The 13433-nt window shown below is 39.2% G+C and overlaps 1 protein-coding gene and 1 long non-coding RNA gene across 2 annotated transcripts; one reads left to right on the forward strand and one right to left on the reverse strand.

Annotated features, from left to right (window-relative positions):
• Positions 1-1559: 1559 nt before the first annotated feature.
• On the forward strand, positions 1560-11452 carry mppe1 (metallophosphoesterase 1). Its single transcript, XM_028593338.1, has 9 exons — positions 1560-2087; positions 2216-2324; positions 4380-4483; positions 5548-5628; positions 7434-7542; positions 7843-7923; positions 9028-9150; positions 9453-9593; positions 10555-11452. The coding sequence occupies exons 1-9, from the start codon at positions 1837-1839 to the stop codon at positions 10738-10740; spliced, it is 1185 nt and encodes a 394-aa protein (XP_028449139.1). The 5' UTR covers positions 1560-1836; the 3' UTR covers positions 10741-11452.
• LOC114565344 (uncharacterized) lies at positions 9266-12840 on the reverse strand. Its single transcript, XR_003693893.1, has 3 exons — positions 12500-12840; positions 10518-10716; positions 9266-9559 (listed from the first exon to the last, which is right to left on the reverse strand). It is a non-coding gene; the product is annotated as an uncharacterized LOC114565344 (long non-coding RNA).
• Positions 12841-13433: the final 593 nt, after the last annotated feature.

Consider the following 13433-nt stretch of genomic DNA (forward strand, 5'->3'; position numbering starts at 1 on the left):
ACTTTCACTCCTGAATCTTCCTCATTCTGGACGACTTAAATCTCGCAATACACATCTGTTTCTGCTGCTGGAACAAACGTTTAGTGAAGAGAGCAAAGACAAAGGCCTACATAACTCTTGCAAACCAACTGGTTCAGCAGGTTTCTTCAGAGCAGTTTCCTGTGTGGTTCAAACTCATCTCTGGTTGTAGTTTCAGAGCTGCACACACAAGCAGTCTCATGCTGATTAGATTTCTGCTCTTAAACACTTAATGTTATTTGTCCCATGGTTGTTGGCTCCTTTCCATCTGTTAGTTTTTGTTTGGACAGATGCCATGTTACCACTGATCAGATGTATCAATAGTTTAATAGTTTACAGATTTATAACTTGGCTTTTTAATAACTTTCAGTTGAGGTGTTTTTAATCTCTCTCGGCCGACCATCCCTTTGCCTCGCCACAAAGCACAGTCAAGGTAGCAGGTTTTAGCAAGAAAACTACCGGAAGTTAGCCCATTTTTGCTTTTAAATTTAGTTAAATTCGTCAAGTTTGAAAAAACACACAAAAAAGTGGTACTTCTTCAGTTAAAAAGTGAAAGATCCGGTTGAAAAACCAGATTTGCATGAGTGTAAACTCATGTTTTATGTTTGTCAGGTTTCTAACAGCAAACTGTTTTGCAGGCAGCTACATAGGCTAGGCTTCTCCTTTGATTTATTTATTGATTTTATTTAATTAATGTTATTAACCGCAACAAGTGTTGAACAATAATGTTACTCGAGTACTGTACTTCAGTTACTGGTAGGCCTGCTTTACTTTCCATTTTATTCTACTTTATTCTTCTACTTCACTGCAGTTTGGAAGCTAATATTGTACTTTTTACTCGACTACATTTCTTTGACATGAGTTACTTTGCAGAGTCAGATTATTAATATAAAAATATAAATCCGCTAATAAATTATTATGGATTATTATGGATAATAGATATTATTTTGAAACGTGCCATTCTGCATAATGAATACTTTTACTTTTCTACTTTTACTTTAGTAGGATTTTGAATGCAGTACTTTTACTTTAATACTTCTTCAACTACTGGGCACAACACTTTTTATTTTACAGTTTGTATTCTTTTTAAACGCTTGACACATTGATGTTATATAATTGTCTGTAGTTTCATGTTAAACGTGCCCAACAAGTGGAATAATTAAAAGTAAAACTCCTGCCTTAAAAGGGCTTACTTAGGCCTCACTTAGGTCATTTTACACTGTGGTATTGCTACTTTTACTTGACAATACAACGTAGAAAATGTTCACAGTTCTTAAAAAAGTATAATAAGAATGTTTTTTAAAAGCAAAACATAACATCAATATTTATACATATAAAACTCCTGTCTTAAAAAAAAAAAAAAAAATTACTTAAGTACCAGAGTCATTTTACACTGTGGTATTAGTACATTTCCTTAAGATAAACCAAAACCCATAGGCTAATGCTTTTCTAAAGGATTGTTTACAGTTTAATTTTGAAAATCGACCACCGGAAATGTTTCTAGCTTGACCGTTATAGAGCTGCGAGGAGAGATTAGATTGCGAAACAGCGGCAGACTGATGTTCTTCTCGCCTGTCTCTCCACAAGCAGACGACATTTTTTTTAACTTTTTATCTAACATTTTGAATCACCGGGACTAGCACACGGAGCTTTTTCATTTTTTTTGTATCCGTCGCAGCCTCAGAGCACCTTGCCATGAGCATCACACGGCTGGAGACCTAAACAGTCGGGTCTGGAAGAGGGGAAGATGCCTCATGGACCGCTCCATCACCGCCAGTGCGCCAGTTCAGGGCATCCCAAACGCCGAATAACAAAGAAATGCCGAGGTTTAGCGCCAAATGGATGGTTGCGGTGGTGCTGATTCTCCTGGTCAGCGGTGCTTTCTTCTTCTGCGAGTATGTCATCTACTACCCGACCATCCTCAAGTGCGCCTGGCCGAAGATCAACCATGCCCGGGGCGGAGAGGGCATCGACGGCCGGCCGATGGACTCAACGGTCCGCGCTATGGTGCTATCGGACACCCACCTCCTCGGAGCCGTCGGGGGACATTGGTTCGACAAGCTGAGGAGGTAATGACATTGTTTTTTTTTAAGCAATCCATCACTCTTCCTCTCTATATCCGTCTGTGCTCCGGGCTCTGCAGGAGTGTAAACAAAAACAAAAAAATAACGCTTACTTGTTGTCTCCGAACGCACAGGGAATGGCAGATGGAGAGGGCTTTCCAGACCGCTTTGTGGCTGCTCAAGCCCGAAATAGTGTTTATTCTCGGGGATATCTTCGACGAAGGCAAATGGAGCTCGCAGAAGGTAACGTAAAGCTCCCCTTTTCCTTCTTGCTTTTTCTGCAAACCCACAGTGCTTAGCATGATGGTGTTGTTGATGATGATGATGATGATGATGATGATGATGATGATGATCGTGGTGGTGGTGGTGGTGGTGGAAGAACAGTATGTGGATGCAGAGCAGAGGCCGGTACTCTGGTCATCATCATCATCATCATCATCATCTTGTACCATCCAGGCCTGAGAGGCTGCAGGTTTTTGAAGAAAAGACCAACACCAACACCAACAGCAGCAGCAGCAGCAGCAGCAGCCTGCATCCTCTCAGTTCTCCATGGTACATCCATCCTGCTTTGGGAAAAAAACATCCCCAGGGAATTCTCACACATCTATTACTGGATTGTCAAATGGGATCCGTCAAGTCAGATCGGAGAAAGATGAGATGTTGAGCAAGTGCTGCACAGAGTCTCATTAAAACAGGAAAGCGAGCGTGCAGACTGTAACATCTCCACTAATTTACTGTGTTCCCCCGTCAGCTTCCTCAATCGTTTTCACACTTGCTTGGCATCACTTCTGTAATTTGTATTCCATGGATGTTTTTGCCAGAGGAAGGACTCTTGACTTTTCAGAAAGAGGAATAGTGAAAGTAGGTCTGCAGCTAAAGGTTTTCTCATTATGTAAATCTGTGAATTATTTTCTTGACTGATTAGTTTACATGTCAGAAAACATGCCCGTTAAAAGTTACCAGAGCCCAAGATGGCATCTTGAAGTTGCTTGTTTTGTCTGAAATAGGGCTGCAACTACCAATTATCTTTATTGTTGATTAAGCTATCAGTTATTTATTTGATTAATCAGTTTAGTCATGTGGTCCGCACGGCATAAAACGGTAAAAAAAGAACGTCACAAGTTCCCAGACCTCAAATTTCTTGTTTTGTTTGAAATATTGTCCTAAACCCTTATATATTCTATTTAAAATTATATAAAACACAGTAAAGTAGCAAACAATTCACTCATTATTAAAATTGTTGTTGTTTCAGGCTTCCAATTTCACAGAATTCATTCTTTCATTCATCCATTCATTCATTCAGAGAATTCAAAACTTTGAATTAGGGCTGGGCAATATATCGATATTATATCATTATCGTGATATGAGACTAGATATCGTCTTAGATTTTGGATATCGTAATATTGTGATATGACATAAGTGTTGTCTTTTACTGGTTTTAAAAGCTGCATTACATTAAAGTGATGTACTTTTCTGAACTTACCAGACTGTTCTAGCCGTTCTATTATTTGCCTTTTCCATACTTAGACATTATGTCCACATTACTGATGATTATTTATTTAAAATCTAAGTGTGAAAGTATTTTGTTGAAGCACCAATTGTCAACCCTAGAATATCGCCGCAATATCGATATTGAGGTATTTGGTCATGAATATTGTGATATCTGATTTTCTCCCTATCACCCAGCCCTACTTTGAATTTGCAGAAGCAGAAATAATACTAAATGTAGGGCTGCAACTAATGATTATTTTCTTTTTTGACCAATTATTTACTCTATAAATGTTCAAAGTAACCATCACAATTCCTTAAAACCCAAATTGACGTCTTCAAGTTGCCTGTTTTGTCCGACCAACATTCCAATACCCAAATATATTCAATTTAAAATGATATAAAACCTTAACAAAAAGCAAGTCTGCATTTTTTATTACCTAAAACCATGGAAGTTGCCTGATAATTGACTTCAAAGCTTAATCGATTATTAAAGTATTGTCAGCTAATCGTCTTTCAATCAGCCCTAATTAAAAGGAGCACCAGGAGTCATTTAGAGACATATCAGTACGAAAAACCCACAGCACTGATGTAATTAAAGGCCTCCTGTGTGCGGCTTCGGCCCTTGCAGGTGCAAAATTGAATCTGGAGTCTGGAGCCGCCTGGCTCAGCCACCCATGGGGGCTGCTGGGTGACCCTCAGAGATCCCATTAACTCTCATGAGCTTCCCATGGGCGTTTCTGTCTTATTTAGGGCTTATTAGTGAAACCTGCTTCAGCTGTGTGTTTGGATTGTTCTCTCTCTCCGCAGCACTGGGAGGATGACGTGCGCCGCTTCCACAGGATGTTTAGACACTCAACTGACACAGAACTGGTTGTACTGGTTGGAAATCATGACATCGGTTTCCATTACGAGTAAGAACAAGCTTAACAGCTTTATTGTTTTTACTGTTCAACCTTTATTCTGGGAAACTGCCAGCTTCAGGTTACTCCAGATAAAGCTGTGCAGGGTTCAGGGTATCAGTCACAACAAAGAAAGGCCTTTGATTACACCATTTGTCACTTTTTAGACCTCAGAATACCTCAGTATGATGATTTTATAGTGTAATTATTCACTGTCACAGTAAACGGACATATCTGACGATGACAGACTTTGACTCAAAACGTTTTTGTAACTAGAGAAGACACTTATCAGCTGCTAAAAAATGTCAAATAATGCCTCAAGCCATTACAGTTACAGTGCAGAGCCAAACAATAAGAACAAAAGGACTTTGCCCACATTGCATAACTTTTTAGGAAATATTTGATTATCAGCCAATTAGGATTAGATATACTGCACAAGGGATGGACAGGGCGATAAGCCGCTTTCTGACCAAGTAGTTACAGGAACGTAGTTATAGGAAAAGTCCACTTCTAAGCAGATCTACTAACTAACTAGATACCTGTAAGGACACTCGGGGTCCTGTCTGATGTATTGTTTCATGGGCACTGTACTTTATTTGGTCACATAAACAAATCTGTAAGAAAAAAGACCTGAAAGAATAACCTGTATGATTTAATGCAATGCATGTATCACAGAGGCCTGGATTCAACTTTATGGTCTTTTTTGAGCCTGGGTGTTTGTATTGGATTGCATTATATTGCAGAGATGTTGCGCGTATTGTGTCCACATACTTCTGTATGTAACACTCTTTTTGTTTTAAACTCTCGTCTTAATATATCAACGGAAGAAGCAGTGAAAGCAAATACAATAAGATGTATAAAATCCTCCTACGGTTTAGTATCTGATGCCTGTGATTCAGAAATGTGGGATTATGCAGACACACAGCGGCTCATATGTGCTTTGATTAGACGCATGCAGCAGGAAGTAAGATGGCACAGCTCTTATGAATCAGCGTATGACAGACAGACGCGACAAACTGAGCAGCAGGTTGTTGTTTTTTGTTGCGGTGTGAATAGCGTGTTGTGTCTCCCTGCAGGATGGACTGGTTCAAGCTGCAGCGCTTCGAGAAGGTCTTCAACGCTTCCTCCACCAGGATCGTCACCAAAAAGGGAGTCAAGTAAGTGACGAGGAAGATGCAACACAACCTGATGACCCTGCAGGAATGTGACTCAGCAGGCTAGAAGGTTGCAGGTTTAACCCTGCAAGGCCCAAAGTCAGTTGAACCCCTGAGTTAGTCCGCACCAAAAAAAAAAGACAACGGACAGTAACCTGCTCCAGAGATCTTAAATATCTGCTGTTTCCTTCTTATCAAGTCATCTTAGTTTGTTATTGAGTCCTGAACGAAGAAAATTTAATTTATTTTCCATTGCAAATTAGGTTTAATATTTATCAATTCTGGTGCAGGGACCTGCCTTATTCTTTTTTTGTTGACATTCATTTCTTAAAAAAACAACAACAAGGAAACAAGGGATTTCTATTTAGGGTTGACATATTATTTGATTCTAATATTCTATAATTTCTTTACTTTTTTAAAGAAAATATGGTTTGAGGATTTCAATATATAATATAAATCATTTGATATGATGTAGTTTTCTAGTGAGATTACTATCATGATCAAGATTACAACTAGAAAATGAAATAGATATGTAAATACAGAATATATAAAAAAGAATATAAAAATGAAGACACCTGGTAAAAATTTTAACCGAGTTAAAGGTCCAATATATAATACTGACAGCTAGCATTTAAAATGGTTACTACAGAAAAACGTTTTCTCCGCCGGCCACACGTTTACAAATCCCACTATGGCCACGCCAAGACCCGCCCTACGAAGCATCTCGATTGGTTGGGGTTAGGCATTTGACCGAATTTAGGCAGGGGGGAGATTGTCGGTACTACTACTTCCAGACCAGTTATACAGTCAGTACTAGGGCTGGGCAATATGGAATATCACGATATTTTTGACCAAATATATCGATACCGCAACGATATTGTAGTGTTGACTATTGGTGCTTTCACAAAATATTTACACAATGAGATTTTTGATAAATTATCATCAGTAATGTGGATAAGGGGGTAAAGGCAAATAATAGAACAGTTACAACAGTCTGGTAAGTTCAGAAAATGACATCACTTTACTGTAATGTAATTTCAACTAAGCATGTTTTCTTAATATCTGATGACACATTGGGGTGATTTTTTGATTAAATACAGTAAATATATTACATATTGCACCTTTTTTTTAAGTAAAAGATAATAAAAATATATGTTTTTAGTTTTTGTCTTTTTGTCAATTTCAAAGTATATTATTATGGAACATACTGTATATTAAGAAACTCATGTACGGTAAACATATCTGAAAGACAAAAAATTCACGATGTATTCGACAATACCACATACAAATTAAACAAGAACCAAACGTTCTATAAAACTGTATATTTATGATGTGAATGTTTACTATTAAACTCCTATATTTACATGTAGGTATGTTTTTTAACAAAATTGTCCACAAATCCACAAAATACATAATTTGCTTTGTGCAGCTTAACTGTACACCATAATAATAATAGACACTTTGAATGTTGTCCTGGTGTGATTCACACCAAACTGCAACCAGACAAATAACCTTATCTGTGCAGCAGTGAGGTAGCGTTGCACTGATGTATGTTACTACATCAGCGCCGGGAGAGACACCGCACTGAGCTTGAGTTATAATGGCTGGTCAGCAGCTCAACCTTTAAACCTAAAGAGGTCAGTGCAGCGATGCTTTTCCTCTACACAAGATCTGGTGTGGAGGACATTACCAAACTTAAAACACCCAGAATAAAAACATTACAATACAATGTATCTCTACAGCCTCATTGCAGCTCTTCATGCCAGAGTTACTGAGACTTTTCTATCTCTCTCTCTCTCTTTCTTCAGCTTTCTGCTGGTGAACAGCGTGGCCCTGCACGGCGACGGCTGTCCCATCTGCCAGTCGGTGGAGAAGGAGCTGATCAAACTCTCCAGAGACCTCAACTGTTCTCTTCAGGTGGGAAGAAAAAATTCTGGAAGTCGGTTGCACACTTTCATGCTCACAACACACTCTGCTGCACATGGCGTGTGAAAGACTCAAATCAAGTGAGGAAGAAGGAAAAAAACACTTGTATCCAGTCGTACCTGGAGCCCGTGTTTTGCTCTTTTTAAACATAAAAAGTGGCAGCTGTTTTTTTCTTTTCTTCTTCCTGCAAACGGCACAAAAACAGAAGAAGTGGAGAGATATGAAATAAAAATGATGACTGATGTTTGAGGACGGACAGCCGATGAATTCTTTATGTCGTCTTTTCTGCAGAACTCGCAGTCGGGCGGCGGAGTGACGGACAGTTGTGAAGGCGCACAGCTCTACCCTCCCACACCCCCCATCATGTTACAGGTAAACGGCAGGTGTACGCTGCATGTGGTCCCTTTTCTGTGGTCTGAAAACATTAAACAGACAAGGCGGCACTCACTGCTCATTAGAAGGAGCTCTGATCGGGGAAAGGATTAGTGCAGAAAACGATTAGTTGATTAAAGGATAAGTCTGTCTTGATACATTACTCACAAACCAATATGTACATTGACAGATTTTTGGTTATTGTGATTTGTGACAGGTTTCTCCAGTCCACACTGGCCTTGACGTGACTCTTTCAATATTTTGGTTACTTGAGGTTGAAATTCCCTTTTTTTTCACCAAGCTGTGTTTGTCTGATAGTCAAAGAAAGAGTGAATTTTGCACAAAAAAAGATACGTACTAAATTGAATTCACACTGCCGAAGCCTTGTATCATCTGCGAGGACTGTGGAATTTGTCACCCATCATTTAAATTAGAAGGGATCTCTTCACAGCCAGTAGGGACAGAGGGAATGATTACAGCGACTAATAACTGTTTCAACATACACATGAGCATGTGAATATTGTCTAAAGACAAACAGAAACATTTCCAAACACATCCTTTAAACAATTACTCTATTGACAGTCCTTACTTGTTTTGTTCGATCAACAGTCCAAAACCCAAAGATATTCAATTTACAATTATATAAACCAGAAAAAGTAGCAAATCCTACCAGGGAACATTTGGTATTTTTCTTTAATAGATGACTAAAACAATGATTCAGCTATTAAACTGATTGTTGACAACAAACTTTTCTGTCAATCGACTCATTTATTATTTGACTAATTGCTTTAGCACAAGTGTTTCAACAGTTTCTTGGCTGTATGTTTGCTGTTGTACCACAATATTCAGACTAAACTGTCCTAGTCAATCTTCTCTATATATTTCTTTTCTTTGCAATATCAAAATTGCCAAAACATTGATGACATCACAAGTTTGATTCTTACTGGTTTCTGGCTTTGAGAGAGAGTAGCTCATATTCACAAATATTGATTGAACTTTCCTAGGCCATGGAAATAACATATTGGAGTTCTTAATGTAGGTGGTGTTGGAATAAAACAAAAAAACTGAAGATGTGATATTAATCATGTTTTTCCTGTCCTCCAGCACTATCCTCTGTACAGAGTGAGCGACGCCAGCTGCACAGGACTGGACGCTGCACCGCCTGAAGAGCGACACCTGCTGTTCAGAGAGAAGTATGACGTGTTGTCTAAGGAGGCCTCGCAGCGGGTGAGTACTCTGCAGTCTCATCACACTCACTCTCACTCTCTCTCTCTCTCTCTCTCACTCTCACTCTCTCTCTCTCTCTCTCTCTCTCTCTCTCTCTCTCTCTCTCTCTCTCTCTCTCTCTCTCTCTCTCTCAAAGCATGGCTCTCCTTTGAAGCGGTTTCATCCAATTAAATACTGTACAAGAGTCTACGGTCAGAAATAGTCCCGTATAGAAACAGTAGATGATGATGATGATGATGAAACTGATGATGTAAGCGAGCAGCAACCGGCCTCTGAGGTAGATGTGGGCTTTCTCTCTTCAGCTGCTGCAGTGGTTTAAGCCCCGCCTCATCCTGAGTGGACACACCCACAGCGGATGTGAGGTTCTCCATGACAACAAGTACCCGGAAATCAGCGTGCCGTCCTTCAGCTGGAGGAACAGAAACAACCCCAGCTTCATCTTGGTGAGTAACAACAATATCTGGAGAGTTGTGTTCTGTTATTACAGAGATTACGTAAACAAATGATGGTAAATGATGACGATGAGTGTGGGTGAGTTCATTTTTTGTTTAGAAAAATACTTTTAGTATGAATTTTTCAAGCAGCTATAATCAATATTTTTTTATAATGACTGTCTCTCACAGTGATAAACCTACAGAGAATTTTCACCTGGTTCACTCTCACCTCTCTCATAACGTCATTTTCAGCCGCAGCAGGCAGCGGTTTTCAGAGAAAAAGCTCAGATAAATCCACTGTACATACCTGCTTAGCAGCAAACAGCAGACAGACACAGAGACTAACTGGTGAACATATTGGAGCATTTAGCAGCCAAAGAGCAAGCTGTTTTCCTCCAAAGTTGGTGGTGACCAAAAACAGCTAAAATGTCTTATTCCAAAAATATGCTATTCATATTCATCTTAAAATATCCAGTTAAACGTTCAGTCTTTACCTTGAACAGAAATTGTGATGAAAATCTTATCACAAGGTCCATTTAGTGGCTGACTATATGGAGTTTTCCCACTCGTCATAGACTTGAGGACAGCTTTTTCAGAACTTAAAGACTTCTTGTCCATATTGTGAAAATCTACAATAAATAAGAGTGTAAAGTGTAAATGTGATATAATGGAAAGCTCTAGAACAGCTGTTAAATGGACCTAGTAAGAGTTCCTTTTTGAAAATATATTCTAGTGCCCCCAAAATCTGTAATCATGCCAAACTTGTGAAAAGCACCATTCAATTGTGTAATGGGGACAATAACAAATCAGGGGTTGCATCTTTAAATAGTCAAATTAACATAAACATGTGCAGCGAGGAACCAAATAACAGTGCCCCCCAGTGGCCCTAAGCAGCCACCTCTGCCAGTATTAACACTGATTATCACCTCTCACCCATTTATCCTTGTCTCCCACTCCTCCCCCCTTTTAGGCCTCTGTGTCACCCGGCAGTTACGCTCTGTCCAAGTGCTTCCTGCCGGAGGAGAGCACGGTGATCAGTGTTTACTGCTCGGCCGGCGCCTGCATGCTGTTGCTGTTCCTGGCTCACTGTCTGTGGATGAAAGGCCTGCTGCAGTGCCTCAGCCTCTGCCTGCTGGGGAAGCACAAGTCTCTGTGAACTACGTTACCCAGAGTGCACCAGGACGGATCCATGAGACTTGGTAAATACTTGATGCGAGGATTTGCAAATGTGACGTTCCTCTTCTGAACGTGTCAAAGATATGTTTGTACGACCTCGATTTGTTTGTCCAAATGTTTTTAACCACACTGTGAAAGACACAAATAAGTTTTAAATGTCCTAAAAGGACTCAGAGTTTATCACTATACCCTGTGACGACAAAGCAGACGTGGGACCAAATTGTTGTTACAAATCATCACTGGTGTTTGTTTTACCTTCCTTGGGAGTGCCAGGCGGGTGGAGCTTTCAATCACAGAAAAGTAACCGTCACTAATTTCACAACAGTTTTCCTGTGACTGGCAGAGGTATTAGAAAGTACACACGTGGCATTAAATAAGACAAATCAAACAATAAGTACATATGTAAATACTTACTGTCCCTGGTCTGATTTAAAGTCAGATGTTGGTTTCTGTCTCTTCACTCTGATGTTAACTGTGACCCGATGTAAACACACTGATCATCTCACACTCTGAACACAGTGTGTTTTTGTTGTTAATGTGATAATCCGTCCAGGGTCCTCGTTGTTTTTATGATGAATATCTCAATATATTTATTGCGGATTTTCTGTGCCAAATGTTAAGTGAGAGTTTTTGCCAAATTATTGAAACGTTTCTGATGAACTGTACATAATAAATCAGAATCTTAAACTGTTTTTAGAGAGTTGTGGTTTAAACTAGAGGATGATAATCAATATTAGAGGTATAATCAATCACCTAAAGCCATGTCACTCTTATGGATGAAATACTTAACATCCTGCCATGTTCTACACCGCCTACTTTTCAAAACCTGGAAATTGGCAGCAGAGATGGAAACGTCATGGTAACCAAAAGAAATAAATGTGATTGGAACACTATAAAAATAACTTGATTCTTCAACAATAGGGCTGCAACTAACAATTACTTTCATTATCATTTATTCCATCGAATATTTTTCCGATGTCTGTCATTTCTTAGAGGCTGTTTTGTTTGAGCAACAGTCAAAAGCAAAATATACTTAATTAATTAACTGCATTTGAAAAGCTAAGAACCATATATATTAGCTTTATAATTGAAAATGATCACCAAATAATTTACTGTCAATCAACTGACTGATTAATCAAATAATAAGACCTTTTTCACAGCAGACATGTTGACATGTCATAGTAGGAAAAGCACAGGTGTATTCAAAACCATTAATGATGGCTGCATTCCACTTAGGAGAGGTCCTGGTATTGTGCATGCTGACTCACTGAAATAGCTTACTGGGACACTTGATGGAATTGAGCCATCGATAAGGTTATCAATTTCAGCTGTGCTTTTCCTACTAGGACAAGTCAAAATGTCTGCTGTGAAAAAGGTCCATTGTTTTAGCTTTAGTCAAGTAAACAAAAAAATAAAAATCCTGTCTCAATCATTTTCAGAAAATGTAATAGATCATAAAATATATAATTATATAAAATTAGATTTAACGTGATGGGAGAAATTGATCCATATTGCCCACTCCTAATCTTCTTTGGGACTAGGACAGATTTAATCTCGAAAATCTGAAATATGAGTCTGGATTCACGTCATTGGTACACTCCATGAGAAGAGCAAGCAAATGTTTTCTAACATGACGTCAAACTGACATTCACTGTATCAGGAGTAGAGTTAATATGAAGTACAAGCAAGCTATTTTTCAAATAGAAACGCTTGTTCTTTTTTTTTTTTTTAAATCAGACCTGCACAGGTGATTTCAAGCCTTTTGCCCGATCAGTCCTCTTCTCATTGTTCGTTTGACCTCTCTCTGACTCTCCAGTTACTTGTATTCGCGCCTAAAACTACACAGTTATCATAAAATGTACACAGAGTCCTGGGGCCATCAGTAACCCCCTGCATAGAGCAGCTCCAACCACCTTTAACCTGAGCGGAGGTCTAATCAGATAGAAACCGATGACACCTGGGATGGGCCTTTGGATCAGAATAACCTAACTGTATATCATGATATCTCAATAGGCCTTTTTCACAGCAGAAAAGCACGGGTGTAAATAATAAAACTAATGAAGGCTGAATTCCATTTAGCTGCTTGGGTTCCAGGGTCCTGGTATTGTGCACGCTGTCAGTCTTTGCTTACTTCAGACACACTTGAATACAACAAAGCCATCGTTAATGTTATTAGAAACACCTGTGCTTTTCCTACTAAGTCAAAATGTCTGCTGTGAAAAAAAAAAGGCCTGTATTTATAAAAAACAATTCTGCTGCAACACAGTAAAGATACAGAATGTCCCCAGTCCTACTCGCCCACATACGGTATATCTACTGTACGTACAACCCCTCCCATTAACTCCACTGCGGCATCCACAAAAACAAACAAACAAACAAACAAATCTGGACACAACTGGACACCAAGATGGAAATAAAGCAAAGTCCTCTAATGTGCCTCTTTATTTAAAGAAAATAAAAATGTCATTTAATCATCCTCCCAGGCCAAACAAGGTTTTTGCACCTCCAGTCAGTTCACTCTCTTTTGGGGATAGACGTGTACTGTAGCAGAAGAAAAGGCTGATGCTGTTTGTACAAGGAGAAGAGCTTGTCTTGTTGGGTGCTGCTCACACATTCATAGTGCCTGTGCCATTAGGTATGGCTCCAAAGGACCAAAGAATTACTAATATTGCA

This window comes from Perca flavescens, chromosome 12, assembly GCF_004354835.1.
Source record: "Perca flavescens isolate YP-PL-M2 chromosome 12, PFLA_1.0, whole genome shotgun sequence".
NCBI lineage: Eukaryota > Metazoa > Chordata > Actinopteri > Perciformes > Percidae > Perca > Perca flavescens.

Excerpts from the sequence above, each read along its gene's own strand:
- mppe1 (XM_028593338.1), top strand. The coding sequence starts at position 1,837 with ATGCCGAGGTTTAGCGCCAAATGGATGGTTGCGGTGGTGCTGATTCTC. Across the intron at positions 2,088-2,215 it reads TGGTTCGACAAGCTGAGGAG|GGAATGGCAGATGGAGAGGG; the intron begins GTAATGACATTG and ends CCGAACGCACAG. Across the intron at positions 7,924-9,027 it reads CACCCCCCATCATGTTACAG|CACTATCCTCTGTACAGAGT; the intron begins GTAAACGGCAGG and ends CCTGTCCTCCAG.